The 21,569-nt window shown below is 32.8% G+C and overlaps 1 protein-coding gene across 2 annotated transcripts in view; it reads right to left on the bottom strand.

Moving 5' to 3' along the window:
• LOC126866469 (protein cycle) overlaps positions 1–15,941 on the bottom strand; it is a 96,896-nt gene extending 80,955 nt beyond the window's left edge. The window contains exons 1-2 of one of the 2 annotated variants that reach the window (XM_050620078.1): positions 15,565–15,941; positions 6,217–6,691 (exon numbers count right to left, since the gene is read on the bottom strand). In XM_050620078.1, the coding sequence (XP_050476035.1) occupies positions 6,217–6,691; positions 15,565–15,580 (491 nt within the window). In that variant the 5' untranslated portion in view covers positions 15,581–15,941. The remainder of the gene's footprint in view (positions 1–6,216; positions 6,692–15,564) is intronic. The other variant, XM_050620072.1, reaches the window with a different exon arrangement.
• Between the last annotated feature and the right edge of the window lie 5,628 nt (positions 15,942–21,569).

The raw sequence follows: 21,569 nt of genomic DNA, 5'->3' as shown, positions 1-21,569 counted from the left end.
AACATTGTTAAAAGCATCCTCTATTTCATCTGCATAATTTTTTAACGCAAAAATTATTTTAGGGGGAGCTGTAAATAAAAAAGATAGAACAATTCCATTTGCAAAATTCTTGTAATTCTGGAACCTAGCGTGCAAAGTTACCTCAAGTTACAAATTTGAAACAAAACTACTTAATCGTGTAGAAATGATCATAATTTAATATGGTCTCGTAAAGTTTTATTTGAAAAGTCGACATTTTATGTTCATTAACTTAATATCATCGTTTAAGTTGTTCATGGCGGGGCAGCCAGCTACGCTCGTTAAAGCCCAGAACTGAAATTCACCGTTTATTGTGAACGATTCACCGTTTATTGTGAACACCAAAAGGTATTTAAAAATTTGTATCTTGGTTTAATAAACATCTTTAAAAAAAAAAAAAGCCCAGAACTGAAGACGACGCGTCGCGAGTTCGAATCCTCGGAATAGGAACTATTATATTTACAAAATATAGAAGAACCAAAATCTCTCTTAAAAGTAATATACAACAGGCAAGCGACCAGCCCCTCCCTTGCGTGTGTTGTGGGGTGTACTTTTTGGGAGTGCTTAGTAAAGATACCTGGTGTTAACCACCCAGGGGACCGACGATCACTCGCACTGGTCTACCGTCTCGCCCGTGGAGGTTTTAGCCGGTAAGAATCCGGCACTACCTTCTACCGCCCCCACAGGGTGGTAAGGTGGCTATGAAGATTTCCTCCACGTAAAAAAAAAAAAAAAAAAAAAACTGGCCTATGCTCCAACCTAAGCACACAGAATAAATTACCCTCTATAAGACCCTCTATAAGAATCCAACTATGGGGAACAGCAAGTAATTCCAACATTGAAATACTTCAACGCTTCCAATCGAAAACGCTAAGATCCATTATAAATGCACCCTGGTATGTCACCATCGAATTAATACATCGCGATCTCAAGATACCCACAGTCAAAGAGGAAATAGCAAAATATAGCGAGAGATATAGCAAAAGAGTCGACAAACATCGAAACCCCCTAATTACTGGACTACTTGATACGTCGGGCCAGATCCGCAGGCTGAAGAGACACTACCCGTTAGATCTAAACACTAGATTTAATTAGTTATTTATATTAAGTAATATTTGCTTATTTACAACTTACTCAAAAATTATACTTATCTATAATAAGTATTAATTTATTATAAATATTTAGCCATGTCACTGCGCCACGCCAGAAAAAATTACTGAAAATTCTCAATGCGAGAATTGATTGTAAATAATAATAAATAAAAAAAAAAGTTGTTCATGACTAAAGCTATAAAGGATTATATCAATTTATCACGAATTGATTCTTCAACAGATTTCTTTCACAGTTGGATAGATCTGTAGAATAATCGTAAAATCCGAGGATTATGTAATAAAGTTTTATAAATTGGTTTGCGCGGGTCAGGAACTTATAAGAACCAGAGAAAGAGTGGAAAGTAAGCCCTGGAGGGCAGCGCGCGTTCGATTGCGCCACTCCACTCTTAAACTTCTCTCTTGTGCACAACTGCGCTAAACTTGGAAACGGGTATATACAAGTGGCAATTATTAGAAGAACATTCGATATCTCGTTGCTGCGGAAAGGCTCGTTTAATCTACTTTTACGGGCCTCTAGTAAAACATGCCGGTCGGTTCACCGATCTCGAAAGGCTGCGGCACGACGACGTCCGACGTCGTTATCTCTCGCTTGATCGATCGGATTTATGTTTCCTTTTACCGATTTATGTCAAACTTTAATTAATAATAAATTATTTTTTTCCTTATTTTATTATCAATGAAACGCTTTTTTTCAAATACACATTATGGTTGTTAGATATAGGGAAACGGCTACGTACATAGAATGAATCACGAAACTATCCGAACACTCTTAGACACTTTTTATGAATATATTATCTATGTTACATAAAACATCTTTAAGTTTCATTAGCACTGTGATGAGATCTCAGTGTCGCGATGACATTGGTAAAGTTTGAAACAAATCTGAAAATAACACATATATACAAATTATGAGATATAATAAATATTAGAAGTATGTGTATATTTCATGTAGGTCATGAAAGTTATTTAAGGTAACTGCTCATGCTGCATATTAATTTTGTATTAAAAAAATATTGTATTCGCAGTAAATGTCTTGTAACTTTTATACACATTTTCAGATTAATTTCAAATATCAATATAATTATGGCAATCATGTGATACTGTAATGCTAATGAAATTTCAAAATGTTTCATATAATGTACACAATATATGCATAAAAGCTTTCTATGACGAGTGTTCAAGTAGCCACAATATAGCCACTATATATAGCTTTAATGAAAGTTTTAACGTTTATAGTTTTGAAATATTAGATTGTTCGTTATTGCATTATGAATTTTATTGAATAATAGAAGTAAATGTACATATAAATGTGTAAGATATTAATCAACATCAATATTATTCAATAACATGAACAATATGGATAATGTTGAAGTTTGAGACTGATGTGCATATAACAAATGCTATCCAGCACATTATACATAGATTTTACACGTACGTAAAATCAAAGCATTCAAAATTTTTGTTTAGAAGCACTAGAGATAATTAACATAGAAATAAACGATGTGAAAGATCTAAATGCTGATTTCACGCGATACTAGTACAATTAATTTGATAGAAATCTCTGACGTCCTGGAAAATAAAGATATAAAGTGTTAATATAAAAACTACCCTCTATTACAGTGCAAATGAAATCTGTACTGAGCCAATAAGAAATAAACTAAATAGGTTTAAAGAATCTTAATAATTTATTAATTAAATACCTTTAATGTTCTGTATACAGACTACTTCAAATATCGAGATATTAGAATCAAAATTAAGATTAGATTAATCAACAGTTTTAAAAAGTTTCAAATCAGATGTCTTATGTTATTCTATATAAAACTTTCAAATGTTTATATATTATTTCTTTTTACTACGATCCCAAAATTACTACATTGTGATGGAACAGTTGAAATTCCAGGTCTCTAACTTAACTCTTAGTTGTTAGCTTAAATTTTATCATTTTCTTTGAGCTGTCCCTGTTTTATTTCTTTCTTTTTCTTATTAATTTAGAATATCAAACATTATTCCATAACTGTCTATATAATATAATATAATTTTACTTAAAAAGTAAAAACACAGGGAACTTCAAATATTTCAATCTTCAAAAATAAAAAGATACTAAATAAGACATTTTAACTAAAACAGACAGTATACATACTCGATATATGTATGTACATAAGTAGCATTAACTAACCAATTAAATATGATAACAACATAACATTTAATTAACTATTTATAAAAACAAGTGAAATATATATTAAAGGTAAAAAAATGATGTAAATAACGAAAACTGGTAGATATTGGAATCATATGGATATGAACGCGACTGACAAAGTTTTCATGTTCTGTGAGGTAAGAAATCGAACGTTTAGGAATAGTGGAGTTCAACAAGTAACAATGGACGTCATTAATGTCTGTCTGTGAATGATAACGGCGATATCACAGTCTTATGTTTAGTATTATGCATGAACGGTATTCTATGAAGAGTGGCGCCGTCCGCTACGCGTTTGATCTCGGCTGCTAACTACGAAAGAACACTCTTTCAAGATCCCATTGTTCGCCGTATATTTCACACAGTCAATGCTGTTAAACCATTAAACGCTCTCACTTATTCTTTTATCCTTGTATTCGTCGGTCTAAAAATATATGTAAACTGCTAATATTAAAACTACCAAATGATTTCACAGGACACATATTTCACCAAATATTCGTAACAATTTCTAAGAATTCTGTTTCATAGCTGATTTTTGAATTCCAAATATTCTAACTGTATCTAACTGTACTGCAATCCTCGAACTTTCATATTTCAATTTTGCTTGCATTTTAGGAAACAAAATGTGTTTGTTATGTTTTAAGAAGACGTTTAAAATAAAATTGAAAGGGAAAAATCATGCGTACCATTTTTTTGATACTTTGTTGAAATTTGAGATTTTTCTTAACGTTAGAAAAACAGAATTAGGTCGAGAACAGCCGAAAGAACGCATCAGGATTAATAACGTCCCACTGATACGTTATGAACGAAACAATTAGGACGAAAACCACTTGTTTAATGAGTTGATAGAAAAAAATGGCCCTCTACATATCAGGTAAGATTTTCAAACAATTCGGCTTTGTTTATGTTTCGTGTTTAATATTTAATAACGTTCCACATATAATTATGGTTATATATAATTTGGTTAATGAATTGGCAAAGGAAAAAAATAACATACTAAGTATCTGTTAGGTAGGATGCATCAGTCGGAAGATTTATTAGTATTCAATAAGGAACATGCAAAATCAACTTCTTCCGAGCGAATAGTTATTGATAATTACATACAGAGGCGGATTTGAAGCGCATATTCTAGATGTTTAATGGAAATCAAGGAATCAGGAATCACAACGATTAATGAGGTCACGTGCTAATTCAAGGCTAACCGATAACACGAGTAATCGTCTTATTATATCGTAGATACATCGAGTTATGTCATAATCTGAAAACCGATTTCCATAGAATTTTTATTACCAACTCGTCAGCCGATTAGAGATTTCGATGCTGACACACCAATCATGTCACAATTACGAATAATGATAAACAAAACAAATTCAATCGAGCACCATACTTTTGACCACGTACATATGACAATAACAGTACACAGCAAATACGACAATAAAAAATTATTCGTAAGCGTCTATGAAAATTTACCAAAGATGCATTAACAATATGAAGAGCTAAAGGAAGAACCAACTGTCAATGATTGATAGTATACCAGCGCCATGTGTAACTTATCTATTTATGTATTTCTTTAATTACTTGCTACCGCTATTTTTTTATTTTTCAAATATTCGAAGTCATCGAATTTTGTTACAAATATAACAAAATCATATTTTATGAGTTGTTGTTCGGAACTAGCTGGTTGTTGTACATAGTGTTAATTCTTTGCACTCAGAATGCCAATTACGCTGCCACGATCTTTTTGCTGTTATGAATATCAGTTTTATAATTTTATAATCAATTCACGTAAATCTTCTAGACATTGCATTTATAATACAAAGCTGATGATAAGGCCTCCGGAAATCAGGGGCACTTTATTCTTCTCAAAATGAAACATTTTATTTTAGAAAAAATTTCTTAAATAAAAGTGTATAATAATTTCGGGAACGAATTTCTTCTCATTATTACTCGTCTGAGTAATTATTAATAATAATTTAAATTAAATAATTGAAAATTGGTAATAATTAAAAACATTGTGAGATATAAATGTATATTGATACAATGACATACATGAGTATATGTATACAGGGTGGTTGGTAACTGGTGGTACAAGCGGAAAGGGGGTTATTCTACGCGAAAAAGGAAGTCGAAAATATAGAATAAAAATTTTTCGTTTGAGGCTTTGTTTTCGAGAAAATCGACTTTGAATTTTCGCTCGGTACGCGTGCGGTACGTTATAACGGATCTCGCTGTAGATCGTTGTTTCGATAGAAAAATTAAAAAAAATTTTTATTGTATATTTTCGACTTCTTTTTTCGCATAGAATCACCCCCTTTCCGCTTGTACCACCAATTACCAACCACCCTGTAGATGATAAAAACTAACGTTTCTTAATCATAGCAAACTGATAAAGGAAACAAAGTAATCATAAAGTTTCTGTCAGAAATTCGCGTTTCAATTAACGAGTTGACGAAAAGGGACGTTGAAATGGTTTCCAAGTGCAAAGCGTCAATATTTGTTCTACTAATCTGAAAGGAGTTCTACTATATTACTTCAGACGAAAGCTGAATCACCGAAAAATGATTTCCATCGCGCAGATGAAGCGTACAACTATAAGAATGTACAGTGGAACTCCATTTATTTGAACATTTCATAGGCAAACGATTCATTCAAGTTCGCTAATTTTCTTCTCTATCTATTATTTTTCATTCGCAGGAATTCATATTCAGATTAATGGGGTCAGTTAATCGACTATTAACGAAAATGTCATGCGAGTAAACAATGGAGTTCTACTGTCGTAATTGCCTGAACTAAAACGCTTATTTCCAGAACGTACGTAGCCATGATGAACGGAGAGGGGCACAAACGATAACTATTTAAACATGACAACAACGCATAGCTTTTATCACTTACTCTTGAACAGCGGAGAGATTATAGTAATTCCCTTGTTGTTGTTGTTGTTGTTGATGATGCTGGTAGAGTTGGGTATCGGACGATAAGATCGTTGAGACTATCCGACCGCGGTTATCGTGAACACGATGTTCCTGGTGAATACGCGGATGAAGCTCCTCCAGCGAAATGAATTCCTGTGGCTCCTGACTCGGGTGGAGGAGCTGCGTATAACTCTGTGCCATTTCTTGGGCCACCATCTCCTGATCCGGTGGTCCACGAAAGTATAGAAAATCTTCCAGCTCCTCCTGCTGACGTTGTTGCTGATACTGTTGTTGTTGCTGTTGCTGAAGTTGCGCTTGTTCTTGGCGATAACGATGACCTGGAGAATGTTGCTGTTGATGTTGATGGAAACCGCAGGTATTCACGCAGGTGCCATCGCCGACCATAACATCGTTCTCCACGACACCACCGCTATCTGGCAGTAATCCACCCTCGTCTGAAGATTCATAAAGCCGTGTTCTTTTACCCGGATCCTGATTTCGCTACGGCCGCGTCCTAAAGTGGTTGCAACATGCGAATAGATCGGGACAAGACGAGTTCACGTGTTCGTGGAACGTGAACGATGCGCGTTTGAATCTCTTTGACCGAGCCATCGGAATGTCCCTATAAGGGAATCGTTTTATCACGCTAAAGAATACTTTTGAATCTTGAAATCGACGACTCTGCGCTGGAGGATATTTTTGAATCTCGATATCAACGACTCTGCTCGGAGCAAATGGTCGAAGACTCGTTTCCTCGTCGATCTATTTTAACGAAAACAACGATGTAACGACAGGAGTGACAATGAAACGACGATTTAATGAAGGAAAGAATGAAAATTTGCATGCAGGCGAATTTGATAGTAATCGGTTTTCTAGTTCGAAAACTGGAATGGAATCGATCCGTATAACATAAATGAATAGATCATGCAAAAATTAAAAGAATTCAAATCTTGGATGGCTGAGAAATTATGGTAATGAATGCGCCACTCAAAAAATTAAAGGATTAAGACTATTATTAGAGATTATAGTAACTTCTTTATCGTTACTGTTAATGTAATGAGCTTTATATTGCAAGGAAAACTACCAATGGTTTTAATCAACAAGAACTTGGCACAATTGTACATCGAACTTTTTTTCGAATCCGCATGCAGTCAACGATGTGATAAAATTCCTCGTACTAGCAGCTACATTTTTTGAGAGCGGTGAAACTTTTACTGGCGTAATTATACAGGGTGGTTGGTAACTGGTGGTACAAGCGGAAAGGGGGGTGATGCTACGCGAAAAAAGAAGTCGAAAATATAGAATAAAAATTTTTTTTTTTACTTTTTCCATCGAGACAACGATCTATAGTGAGATCCGTTATAACGAGACGCGATAAAGTGCACGCGTACCGAGCGAAAATTCAAAGTCGATTTTCTCGAAAACAAAGCCTCGAACGAAAAATTTTTATTTTATATTTTCGACTTCTTTTTTTGCGTAGAATCACCCCCTTTCCGCTTGTACCGCCAGTTACCAACCACCTTGTATAAATCGGCTCATAAATGTTGGTAACAATCTTTGATTCTAATTTGCATATTTTACATATTTACAGGTATTTTAAATAATTCGTTTAAATTATTTGATTCACGGAATCGCAATAATTGTTCTTTGAGTTCTTATCGCCAACGCGATTAAAGAGAAATAAATATGCTAATGATATATTATGCATTTACCACTAAATCATGTAATGAATTATGTAATAAATGACTTCTACACCATTAATTAGTTTTACGTATAATTGTTACTATTTAAAATTGATGAAACTATGCAGCATATTATGGACGCTGTTTTTAAACACGAAGAAGTCATTTTTAGTCATTTTTCTTGTTTCCAACTATCTTCCCTTTTTGTTTACTATTGTTGGCCGTATCTCCAACTCAATTATGTTTTGAAACTAATATTTGAAAATAATATTAAAACTTTTAAAATTAATAATAATACAATTAGAAACTATCATATTTTATTATAATACACAAAATTGGGACTGTAATTCTCGATAAAGGTAATGGTATGTGTATATTGTAATGAAACTAAATAGTTTTATTATAAAAATAGAATAATCTCAAGTGGAAATTCAAATTACATTAACAAAACAAAAAGGTTAGTGCCATATTATTATCAAAGATTAAATCATCATATAAAGTGAATCGAAGATAGCGCGAGACAATTGCAACTCGAGAAGAAGAACAAATTGTCGAAAATACAACAAATGAAAGAGATTAAATATTAATAATATACAAGAGATAAATTAATACATGACGAGCATTGTATGATAGATCTGCTGAAAAAGATTTCAAGTCGAAATTCACGTAAATTATTATGCGTTCGATTAGCAAAGAAACATATATTGGTTCTTGTACTTTCACAATCTGGTAATTATAGAACAGGATGAAAATATCGTCTGGCCTGTAGCAGAATAATCATGCAAAACTGTATTTGTATGTTAAAGCAAAAACAATTCTGGATTTCGATATTATTGTTTCTCGAAGAAATAAACTTTATTCTATTAGCCTCTTTAGCAAATAATTAACCTGGTTTCTCACGCGTTAGGAAATGTCAATTTTCCGCATCTGCGGATGGCGAATAATAAGCGAATATTCCGAGCCATTATCGTCACGATTGTAATAATTTTCGATATGAAACAGCCTACAGTATGTCGCTTAAGGATTGGCATTAACATTACAGTACACCGTTAATTTTTCTAGCATACGGGATTTGTACGCCATCCAATTTTTCGAATTTAAAGTGATTCTAATTTTAATACACATGTGGTTGTATGAAATGAATGCGAGAATCGACAAAATAAAATGATAAAAATTACGAAATGGTGGATAGAATATTTTCACTAACGAGTACAACGCTTTGCATGTATGAAGAATGTTATGATCAATTATAATACTCATTAAGCTTCAGTAAAAATATAAAGTGCTCCTCCTCCGTTGTTATGCGATTTACATTTTCTCCTCAGCTAAAGCTAATCATATTTCAATTTTTAACTCACATGCTCACATGATAGGCAGGTATCATCTTGAAGAGATGACTATTATATGTGGTTAATCTACGTCCTGTATCGTGAAGAATAGCCAGCAGATACTCGTTTAATGGACTTCGAAAAATCGTTGAGATAATTAAATTTTCACGGCAACAATGTTCTGCGATTGTGCGAAGACGAGGTTCGGAATCATTAGCGCGTTGGTAGACGGATAACAAATTGGCGAAGAATCAGGGGGCTAACATGGTCTATGGCGAATCGTACGCCTTCAACCGCACATTAATTGCACCTCTCTGGCTGACAGACAATTTCGTATTTTTATGGCATTTCGCCTGTGTGCACGTGCTAATATGTCAGTGTAAAGCGACGGCTGTTGCAAGAGCCCATTGACCCTCCACGTAGAATGCCTTAGTGATACGAAATGATGTAATTCTCTTCTAATTAACACTACCTCCATTGCTTTTAATTTGATAAAAGAATCATTCATTTGATGAGAGCACTAGATGTTGTGAAACGGGTATCATAAAATTGTTGTGAATGAAATTCAAGGAAGAAACATAGATGAATGTTGCGTTTAGTATAATAGGGAAATTAATGTAATTTAAATTTTTGGCTTTAGAATAATAACATAGTTTTCTCTATTTTATTAAATAGTAAAAAGAGAAACGTTTTTAAAACTACAATTCTTGATTTTTAATTAAAAGTATAGTTTCTTTCATGAGCAGCAAGGTACGAAGAGAAAGCCCTAGAATCAAGGAAGGAATTAATAAAGGAGTGTATAAAGGAAAGAGGGAGAGATTGGGGGAATGGTCATGAAGGGGAAAGAGCAAGAAAGGGAAAGAAGGGACTAGAAGAGGTGTGAAAGGGAGGGACGCAGGTAGAAGCAGGAGAGGAGCAAGAAAGGATGACAGCAGACCAAATTATAGAAGGAAGAAGAAAGAGGGAAGCAGAAGAGAGGGGGAAAAGGATAAGGGAATCCAAATATAATATACACTACAGAAACATAGCCAAAGAAAAATCACCAAAGTACCTGGAAGGGAGGATGAAGTGGAAGGACAGAAGAATACTGGCAAGATTCAGATACGGAAACGAGACCAAAGCAAGGGAATACTGGAAAGAAGAGGGGGAAAAAAGAAGCAGACTATGCAGAAGGAAAGAAGAAGACCTGAGACATGTAATAGAAGAATGTGAAATAACGGGAGGACCAAAGGACGTAGGAAAAACGCTAAATGAGACTGGAGAAGGTTTAACAAAACTGAAAGCAATAATAGAGAAGAGAAGGACAAACGACAGGAAGGAGGCACAGCAAGGAGGCTAAAGACCAAAGTTGCAATAGTTTTTAGTCATTAGTTGCTAATTTATACTTCCTAATTTCTAGTTTTTAGAGGTAGAATAAGTAAGGTAGTGCAATAGAATAGAGTGAAAAAGAGGGGAGGTAGACATATAAGAAGAGAAATAGACATAAAAGATGTAAAACCGAAAGTTCGTCCAAAACAGAAAGGCACGGACTAAGCAATAATAATAATAATAATAATAATAATAATAATAATAATAATAATAATAATAATAATAATAATAATAATAATAATAATAATATAGTTTCTTTCATTCATTTCTAACTAGATAGAGAAAGGTTAAGAAAAAAAGCTGCAGTCTAGAAATTTGAAACATTATGAAAAATATGTATATACTCTCTGTCTATGCAAATCTTTTAGATACAAGCTTGTACATCATGTGTGTGGAATATATGAAAAAAAATGTTGTTATTTCTGACATAAATAGGAATAAACCTTAAAAATAGCTAGAAATGAGTTTAATGAATGAGTTGCTCATCATACTTTATATTATGAAATATTCATTATGCAACTTGCTCTTCATAAAGTTCTATAAAGAAACGAAGACAATTGTATTCCAAATCAAGGACGAGATCAAGCAATTTTAACATCAAAGTTTAAAAATAGTCTTTCCATTTTTATTTATGAACGTAAAAAGACAAATAATTGCATCAAATATAAAATAAAGCGTAAGGAAAATATAATTGCTCATTATTCAAACAGTGAAAAATAAACTTTATATAATTTGTGTGTAACATAATTCTATCATAATATATAGTTTTGTATATGTCATATAAATTTTACTACAATCCTAAAAAGAGATTAAAGTGGATTATAAAATTTTCAAGCAATGTCAGAAAATGTTTTTAAGTGATATATAAGTGTTACGTAAATGAAAATATGTTACAAAAATATACTCCAAAATTTCGCACGCAAAGAAAGCAGTATTTTAAGAAATAATGTAGGATCAATGTCATTTAGGAACAATAAAATGATTGTGAAAGTTGATCGTAAAAGAAGAATCAAGATTCTAGGTTGTAATCGCTCCAAGCAACTTCTAGCAGAACTCTTAATCGACTACATTTGGTTAGAAAAACATGTTTAACCCATGACGCATGTGTATATTGAGTCGTTTACGACCAGTAGTTTTAAGTAATTCTTCATTTTTTTCCATATTTTCGTTTAAATTTTGCTTTACTTAAAAAGATTAATATAATATGTAGTATAATGTAATATTAATATAAGGATTAATATAATATGTACATGTAATCAAAATTATTGCACTGTATTCTAGAAACTTGAAAGATGATTCACGAATTTTGGGGAATTTTTTAAAACACAGAAACTTGAAAAATCTATATGAATTTAAACGACCCAATATACAGACAAGGTCAGTGAAAATAAGATTGCAGACATTCGAGTCAAATATCGTTAAAATCAATTAAAGGCATCGTTAGCATAAAATTCTTTTAAAAAAAAATGAGTAAATTTATTTTTTGAAAATTAAATTAATTAAATTATATAAATAAATTAATTCCTTGCGCTTCTTATAAGAAAGATATCATAAGGTTCTAATTTCCATAAATAAAATCAAATTAAAATTAGTAAATAACTCACAATAAATAGTTAACTCTTTACGCAAAATTTGTCATATATAACTTCCAGGATCCCTTCAGTTATTTCAAATTTAAACTTTCATTAAAAATATATCAACTGTTTTGTCTTATCTATTCTAATGGTGTGTCGCATAATGTGGTCAACAGGTTAGTAGGGGGAAGGGGTTCTCGATGCATAAATAAGTCAAAAGTATAATACATTTTTTGGCATATAAACTAGGCCTCGTTCTCGAGAAAATCGAGTTTGAACATTTTTCAAGCATACCTGAAGTTGGATGATCAACAAATGGGTATGAACACAAACAATCAGCAGGAGATTTGAGTAAACTCGAGTAAATTTGAGTAAAATCAGCTGGAGATATACGAGCAAACAATCCACATGACAAAATAAGCCAAAAATGCACAATGGAAGTTTTCCATTTAAGTCTCCATTTGTAAGAAAGTAGAGTTTCAATATATTTAAATGAAGACTGACCTAATGCATATATGTTAACAAGCAAATAAATTCAAGTTTAGTTTTCTCGGAAACGAAGCATTTTGTGAAAAAATGTCATTCTACATTTTCGACTTATTTTTACACGTACAATCAGCCGCTAGTTGGTTGACCATGTTATCTGGGTCATCCTACATATTATTCTATGTGTCTACTATTTCTATCCGTATTTCTATAGTATATTATCAAAAAAATGATTTTACTGAAATTATTAATAATGGAATTCTCGTCAAGTAATAAGCAAAACTAAATGAAATATTTTACTTCGTTTAAAATTCAAGTGCAAGATCATTAAATATTGTTTGCACAACACATCTGGCGTAAAATTCATTCAGTAATTCGATACAACAACGAAAGAAAGAAACTTGCAGACTAATGATTATCATTCCGCGTGATGTTGTAATGACACCGACAGTAATTTTGTAATACGACCAGCGTCGTTTAGAAACATTTCAATGACTTTTCTCTTGCGTAAAAGACGTCAGGAACTAGTGATCTTTTCATCCTATTACATGACACGCAGAAATTTACGCAATTACAAATAAAATCAATAATGATAGCAATGCCGATCTTTACGCGAAAAGAAAAGATGATTGGCTTGAAACAATTTATAGTCTTAAGCCGAATTTACAGAGTGTCAAACACGGATGAAACAAGGGTAAAAACAGCGTTCAGCCGCCATATACCAGCAAAGTGAAATAGTATAAATTCGGCATTAAATTCAATAATACAGGGTGGTTGGTAACTGGTGGTACAAGCGGAAAGGGGGTGATTCTACGCGAAAAAAGAAGTCGAAAATATGGAATAAAAATTTTTCATTCGAGGCTTTGTTTTCGAGAAAATCGACTTTGAATTTTCGCTCGGTACGCGTGCACTTTATCACGTCTCGTTATAATGGATCTCACTGTAGATCGTTGTCTCGATGGAAAAATTAAAAAAAAATTTTTATTGTATATTTTCGACTTCTTTTTTCGCGTAGAATCACCCCCTTTCCGCTTGTACCACCAATTACCAACCACCCTGTATACTTGTTAAATGCTTTTGTCTTTGATGTAGAATCAATATACACGTTTTGAAATTCTACTATTTAGCAAGAAGTTAACATGTTATAAATTGCAAAATATATAATTCTATATTTTAATATTTTTACACATTTAAATATTATTCCTTACTCTGTTGGGAGTTGAAAATTATTTTGATAATCTAACGGAATTTCTACTTTGCCCTGCTATAACAATTTTTTTTACTATCTTGTATAACAAGGGCATTAGTAAATGGATTTACATTTAACGCTCGATAATAGCGTTTAATATCTTCTAAACAGTACAAGTTTAAAGAATTGCATTCACCTGTCACGAAGATAATGTTAAAATGTAACGTTAGCTTTCGTTTAACCTCGAGTAAAGTACGCGTTCGATGCGTCGTGACTTCAAATTTTTATCAAATTGCAGCAATAAAAGACACATATTTTAAGTATATAATTATATTAGGTTATCAAAGAGAGATATTTATAAATCCACAAAATTATAAAAATTATAAAAAGTACAACATTTCAATCCTCCGGTCAATTTTCACTTTATTCGTCATCATTGCACAATCAGCCTATCGAATATGTAAAATTAAACAATTGTATAATGTTAGAAACGTAATTGCATTTTACAAGTATCTTCTCGAAAAGTGTAATTGAAAGAAAAGAGGACGAAAGGAGAAGTTTTATTAAAGTATTCAAGTCAAAGACGCTTAAAGAAAATATAACGAACTTTTAGATATTGTACGTGTATGCAAACCCGTGCAAAATCTCTTGTTTAATTTTAGAAATTAATTTTTTGTAGCAAACGTGCAACTATGATATGATCGTTCGCGTTCAATTCACCTTGAGAAATGCAGAAAAAGGGTGCTGCTCATGATATAGAATGTAATAGTCAGAGATAAGAAGATAATGTCAGCCCGTATCAAATCAGAAGAGAACAATTATTAGACGAAGAACACTATTATGATTATTGAAGAGAATTATCAACCTTGCATTCAACAACGAGAATAGGATAAGATGAACGCTTTGCGCCAAGGAAGAGGCATTCGCTTAAGATATAAATAAAGCAGACATTTTCACATTGATCTCTGATTACGATAAGAGAAGATATAAAAGAAGAAGGAAAGAAAAAATTTGATACGGAGAACAGAGAAAGAAATTTAGAAATTACCAGGAATTGAAGAGTCTCGAAGATAAGCTGATTTCTACATGGTCTGACAAACATTCGAGTAACAATACGTAAATCATATTTACAATATGATTAGATCGTTGCAACGGACAGTCATAGGCGATGTTAATGAAGAAAGTAGGGAGATACCTTGGATGCGCAACGTGAGATTCCAGAGGCACGTAGTTCGTCGACAAGCGTTAATTTTATGTCGAGATCGAAGCATCCTAGAAAGACGGTGCACATTTTCACTGACACGTGTCATTCCACCAAATATTCACCGAGTATAAAACGCTTTCTAACAATACAGAACACCACTATTGCACTCGAGGAATATAAGACAAACCAGGAAATAACGCGATCGTGCAACTCGAATCACGTTGCTCGAGATGAACTGAAGAAACAATCTGTCAATCCTTCATGAACGGATAATACGATGAATTTAATTTAACGCGTTTTCTAATAAATAAATACATTTAATTCCTCGTTGTTTCGGCTGAATTTCACCAGCGACAATTTCAACGTACAGTCCTTGCGTTTCAAACAAACGGAGCAGAATTTTTCACGAACACTGAGACACTTGTTTACACGTTGCAACCACGTTTCGACTCTTGATTCTACGTTTTCCTAATATTTTATCGTCGTTTAGAGCTTACCGAGAAGCGCGTACATCCACGTCGTCGCCGACGACGAGGAAGCGGCGTCATCCTCGAGGAGCGCAGAAGGCCTCACGCCTTCCCTCCTCTCAACCGATGCCCTCGTGCTTCGAGGGTGCCTCTTCGACGACGACGAGGTCGTGCCGCTCGCGGACCACTGAGTCGAATATCGCGAGTTCTTCGATGCTACCACGTGCTACCGAAAGAAGAGGCGGCCACCGCGAGAACCATACGATACACGAGGAACGCCACAACCGTTGGCAACCTTCGCGATCGTTTACCGTGCCACTACTGTTCCATTAGAGAGGTGGTGGTTGTAGTGGTGGTAGCAAACGACTTTACGAACTCACGCGCACTCTTCACCCGAGGCGGCAAACGAATACTGAGCGCGGGTGGTGGTAGTGATGGTGGTGGTGGACTAGCCGGAGGTGGAAGTGGAACAACACCGATGATAGATCCTGACGCAATACGGATTACCGCTGTTCTGGACCACGTGCTCTTCTGGCCCACCGCAGCAGGTGGGAGTGACTAAAACTATTGCTTGCTTCTACGTTTATGCCAACTTTTCTCTCTGTCTATTCCCTTCTCCAAAAGCTCCGACAGTTGGTCGCACAATTAAGTGCTTTATTGTTCTTGTTTAATCGTATGTTACTCTTTGAAATAATGTTCTTTGAAAAATGACCTTTATCGACCTACTTCTGTTGCCACTATAATAGCACGAATGGTACTACTAGTACGTTTAAGTCGATTTTCTTCCAGTCTTTTTGCGCTAAGTAGAGTTGCTTTTTCTTATGTCATCGATTACGGTATTGATATCGCTCAGTATCTTTCGACGAGAGTAGTAGAGTTTTCAGATAACCCAGCTAACTCGCACGATAATTTCCTGTCTTTTGCGGTGAAAATGCTTTATCGATGTGTTTTTTTCTACAGCCACAAGAAGTTTTTAATCTTCGTTACAATGACATCAACAAGTCTTTTGTGTTTCAAGGAGACCTTTACATATCAGGGGGTGCGTATCAATTTGATAGAACTTGACGTTATTGAATACACGAACATTTTACGTTATTATATCTTCTCAAATCTTTACAATTTCAGCAAAACAAAATTCACACAATTAAAATTATTACAATCTTCATTTATGCGTTTACACTTCCATTTTTCAAGCTTCAAAATTTTTATATTTCTAAATCTCTGGAACTAATTTCTGTGTTAAGAACTGCCAAATTCAAGGTTTCAAGGAGACCTTCACATATCAGGGGGTGCGTATCAGTTTGATAGAATTTGACGTTATTGAATACACGAACATTTTACGTTATTATATCTTCTCAAATCTTTACAATTCAGCAAAACAAAATTCACACAATTAAAATTATCACAATCTTAATTTATGCGTTTGTACTTCCATTTTTAAAGCTTCAAAATTTTTATATTTCTAAATCTCTGGAACTAATTTCTGTGTTAAGAGCTGCCAAATTTTTCAAATTTCCCAAAGAACGAACACTTTGAAAATTCGCGGCAAATCCAGACACGAGGAAATAGACCACGCGGTCGCGTGTTGCCGGCGCAAGTGGGAGTGACTAAAACCGCCCTACACCTCGGCGCTTATACAGCGTCGATGTCGATGGTACCGTAATCATCATACGCAGGTCTAATCCCTCGGGAAGGTTCAACAGGAAACCAATAAGGTTTTCGCGCAACCACTTCATCGGAATCGCTCAAAATTTGTTTCGAAAGCTACGATTTTCGTTTTGGATTGTTTAGAATTAATTAGAAGAAATACAATTAATTAGAAGAATACAATTAGAAGAAATATCGCCACGTTTTATCCCCAACCTTCTGGCATAAGAGTCTCTCAAAGGCCAAACCGATCAATTTCACTTGTTTATTGCTTAATTTCATTGCATAAATACGCGATTAATGTTTAATTCTCAAAAAATGAATAACTTGTGCCCATGAGTTTATTTGTTAGAAGGAAATTATATGAATAATAGCAAAATTTAAAATAAATTAACAAAACAGTATTTATAACATTGTCACTTTTCTCCTATACTTTTCAATTTTTGGGATTGACCATTGCGATTTTTGTACGGTTAGTAAGGTAGGTAAATAGAATTGGATTTCACTACGTATATGCAAATTACAGGGAGAAGTTACAATTGCTGGCATTTTTCGGGCTTCGCATTTTTAATTTTAAAATTCAAGTATTAATTAGTACTATATTAATTAATGCCATATTTGTATTTGATTTTCGAACTAAATATATATCTTTGTCGTCCCTTTTAAAAATTACAAATGATCGATATGCATAAAGTTAATTGAAAGCTATCTTTTATCAATTTTCATCTGAATACTTTTAAAATTAAAACAATTATTTTGAAAACCTATCTTTTGCACCTATAATAATAGACAATAACTTCGATGCGTAATATATTTTGAATTCACATTCAAAATTAATGATGCACAATTTTTGTCTACGTAAATTATAATCTGTGTGAATTAGTGCCATAAAGTTACAAAAAATGATCGAAGATTAATTCTAATATACATAAAAAATGAGTTTATAGATCTTGACGCATCAAATTAAGCTACAAATTTAATACTTTTCTCATATTTGTTTTCCATTCAATGGATATTTTAAAATATCTGATTCTATCGCTTTATGTTTATCTAAATCTGCGTTTAATAAAATATTGCGCACGTATAACTAGTTTCAATGTAGTAATGTAACGAGGAAACTCGATATTCGGAAGAAGGGCGTTCAAAATCATACTCTTCAAGGCTTTATCACTTTTTATTAGAAGTAAAGATTCATCTTTTTTATTATTTTAGTATATGTTAAAAACGAAGTTTATGTATTATTGAATTTATAGGCGTCTCGTAAATAAAAAAAAAGTTTCGACTTCGAATATTTCGAAGCAGACAGATTATATATTTTAACAGACACGTCCCTTATTGCAAATAAGTCCTTAATCTTGAATTATGTTGTTGGTTTTGTGTACTTTTAATATTTCGTGAATATAAATATCACCTCTTTTTGTAAAACTTACATCGACTCGCGAAAGTATTTGAGCACTTACTATAGAAAATGTTTAGTTTCGTATTGTACGTGTTATATAAAATATTTAAAAGTATCATTAGCATTGTAATAAGACACGACTGTTACGATCATATTAGTAAAATTTGAAATCTATCTAAGAATGTATATATGTAAAAATTGCAAGATATATGTTGCAAACAAATATACAGGGTGGTTGGTAACTGGTGGTACAAGCGGAAAGGGGGTGATTCTACGCGAAAAAAGAAGTCGAAAATATAGAATAAAATTTTTCTTTTAATTTTTCCATCGAGACAACGATCTACAGTGAGATCCGTTATAACGAGACGCGATAAAGTGCACGCGTACCGAGCGAAAATTCAAAGTCGATTTTCTCGAAAACAAAGCCTCAAACGAAAAATTTTTATTCTATATTTTCGACTTCTTTTTTCGCGTAGAATCACCCCCTTCCGCTTGTACCACCAGTTACCAACCACCCTGTATATTTAGTAAAATATTAGTATACAGCATGAATAGCTATGTTAAGCATATACCGAGTGTTAAATATGCTCCCACTGAATATTGACGTTTATTAATATAACGGATAACCAGTCTTCATGAAACATATAGTTGTACTAAATACCTTGTAATTTCTCTATATCTTTTCAAATTTGTTTTAAACTACCAATATAATATATTCGTAAAATGTATCTATGAGTATTCGAATACTTTCGTGGCTTGTGCATATCTTTAAGTCTAACAAATCGTTCCTTTCCCAATGATATTATTTTAAAGTAAGTCTTCTTCAACAAATAGCAGAAAAATTCGAAAATCGATAAAAATGACTTATGGTTTCCTCTATAATTTTAGTACAAATTGTCTGGATTTAAGATGCGTGTCATTAAAAATGTTAATGATGTTTTTGCACACTAAGAGGTATATGTACATTAGAAAACATTTCCGTAATGGAATATTACGTCGATTATTTTCATCTGTCTGTTTTTCTATTGGGAAATACAGGTTTCGTTAATTATAGTGCGAAACCGCGATAATAGTTTGCATCTTAACGATACTGTCATTCGAATGGCTTGAGAACTTGTATTCTGCGAAACACTGAGGAATGGCATCGATATCTTGTAATTTCACGTCTTATCGTTGATACGACACTAATTGACTCGAATGGAAGATTAACAGAACATACTTTCTTTCTTGCCTCAAATATACATCGGTAAAATCTTGCCAAAGTCAGTGAACTTACTTGAACTTAAACTGTTTGAAAAAAAAATGTTAAATTGAATAAAAAAATAAGAGACAAGTAATCATAAAAATATTTAAATACTTAATTTAAATACTTTAATTTAAATACTTAAATAAAATAGAAACTTTTTATGAATCCCATATTATGAATCCCATGTTATGTCTACAAATCATATTGAAATTTTATTGGCACTGCAACGAAACATGATTGTCGTGATAGTAGTATTAATCTTTGATATGAATTTAAAAATGTAGACGTGTGCTACAAAATATTTATTGCAAACATATGTACATCACACGGATCACCGAATTATTTGCACTTGCATTATTATATATTTATTTGTTATATTTAATGGCATTATTGTTAAACTATGTTTGAAATTACTTTTATGTAGATACATTCTTGGAATTGTTTGAAACTTTTCCATTATAATCATGGTAATCGTGTCTCATTACAGTGCTAACGAAAGCTCAAAAATTTCGTATATCACACACAGTATATTTATAAAAATTTTCGTAGAAATTTATTTGAAAAGATTTGTAAAATGTTAGTAGTAATTATAAACAGAGTAAAGATATGATAAAGTTCAATTAATCAATTAATATCAATAAATGCGAAAATAGAAATATTATTGCATCAAATCAAGGAATAGATGAAATGGATCAATATCTTTCGAAATTTGTAAGCATATCTCAAGTCACGTAAATTAATAGATTCATAGGAACAAAGTGTTCAAAATGACTAGAAATCCAGTGATTTGACTAATAAAGATAAGTGTAGAAACTTGTAAAGATATTGAAACAAAAAAATGACAATTTCCTGTTAGCAACGATGTTTTAACTTATTCAAATTTGAATTGCCCGAATTCCAATAACTTGACTAATTTAAATGAAATTTAATCGATCTCAAAATTTTTGTGCCTTAAACTCGCTTTCATTTCAACGTAGGTAATTTTTTATATTGTAAGAAAATTTGTAGCACAAAATTGAAGTGAGAAATCATTCACATCAATAATGATTCTTGCATAAATTTCTCAAATTTGAGAACTTTTTTATGAACAAAAAAGTATGCTTAGGTCGAAAATCTCACCAAGAAGACAAAAAATTAGTATCTCGTTTACTAAGTTTATGCAACCACCTTCATTTTTATCTATTCGAGAATCTGACGTAAATTAGCAACAATGTGTTTCGATCAATTTTACAGAATATTTTTAGTCAGGATGTAATACGAGTGAAGGAAAAAGAAAGTAGTTAGAGAAAATGATATACCCATGATTCTGTTGTCCCGAAATTCGAATAAAATCGAATGTGCGAAGAATCAGGGTGCCAACCCTGCGAATTTCTTCCCCTTAAAGGTATAAGGGGTCATTGGAAAATTTCCAATAAGGTAACGCGAGGGTTACTTCTATTCGAGAGAAGCGCCGGGTAATCCAGTATTGAAATCAAATGAGTGTAAAAATGCTATAATTAATTGAATCAAAGAGAGGAAATTTACAATAGTTAGAAAATTTTGTAAAATATATTTAATAAGCAAATGAACAAAATATAAGAAGGAAAAGGATAAATATTACGGCGAATGAAGATTAATTTAAAGAGATATTTAAGAAAATGTTTTGTTGATTTCCTAGTTTCCAAAACTAAATGTTGAGATTACACTTAAAATGAAATATACTTAAAAACGTGTTATGTAAAAATAACAATGTGAGCCTCTATT

This window comes from Bombus huntii, chromosome 1 (assembly GCF_024542735.1).
Source record: "Bombus huntii isolate Logan2020A chromosome 1, iyBomHunt1.1, whole genome shotgun sequence".
Lineage (NCBI taxonomy): Eukaryota > Metazoa > Arthropoda > Insecta > Hymenoptera > Apidae > Bombus > Bombus huntii.
This window is presented reverse-complemented; position numbering and strand designations above follow the sequence as displayed.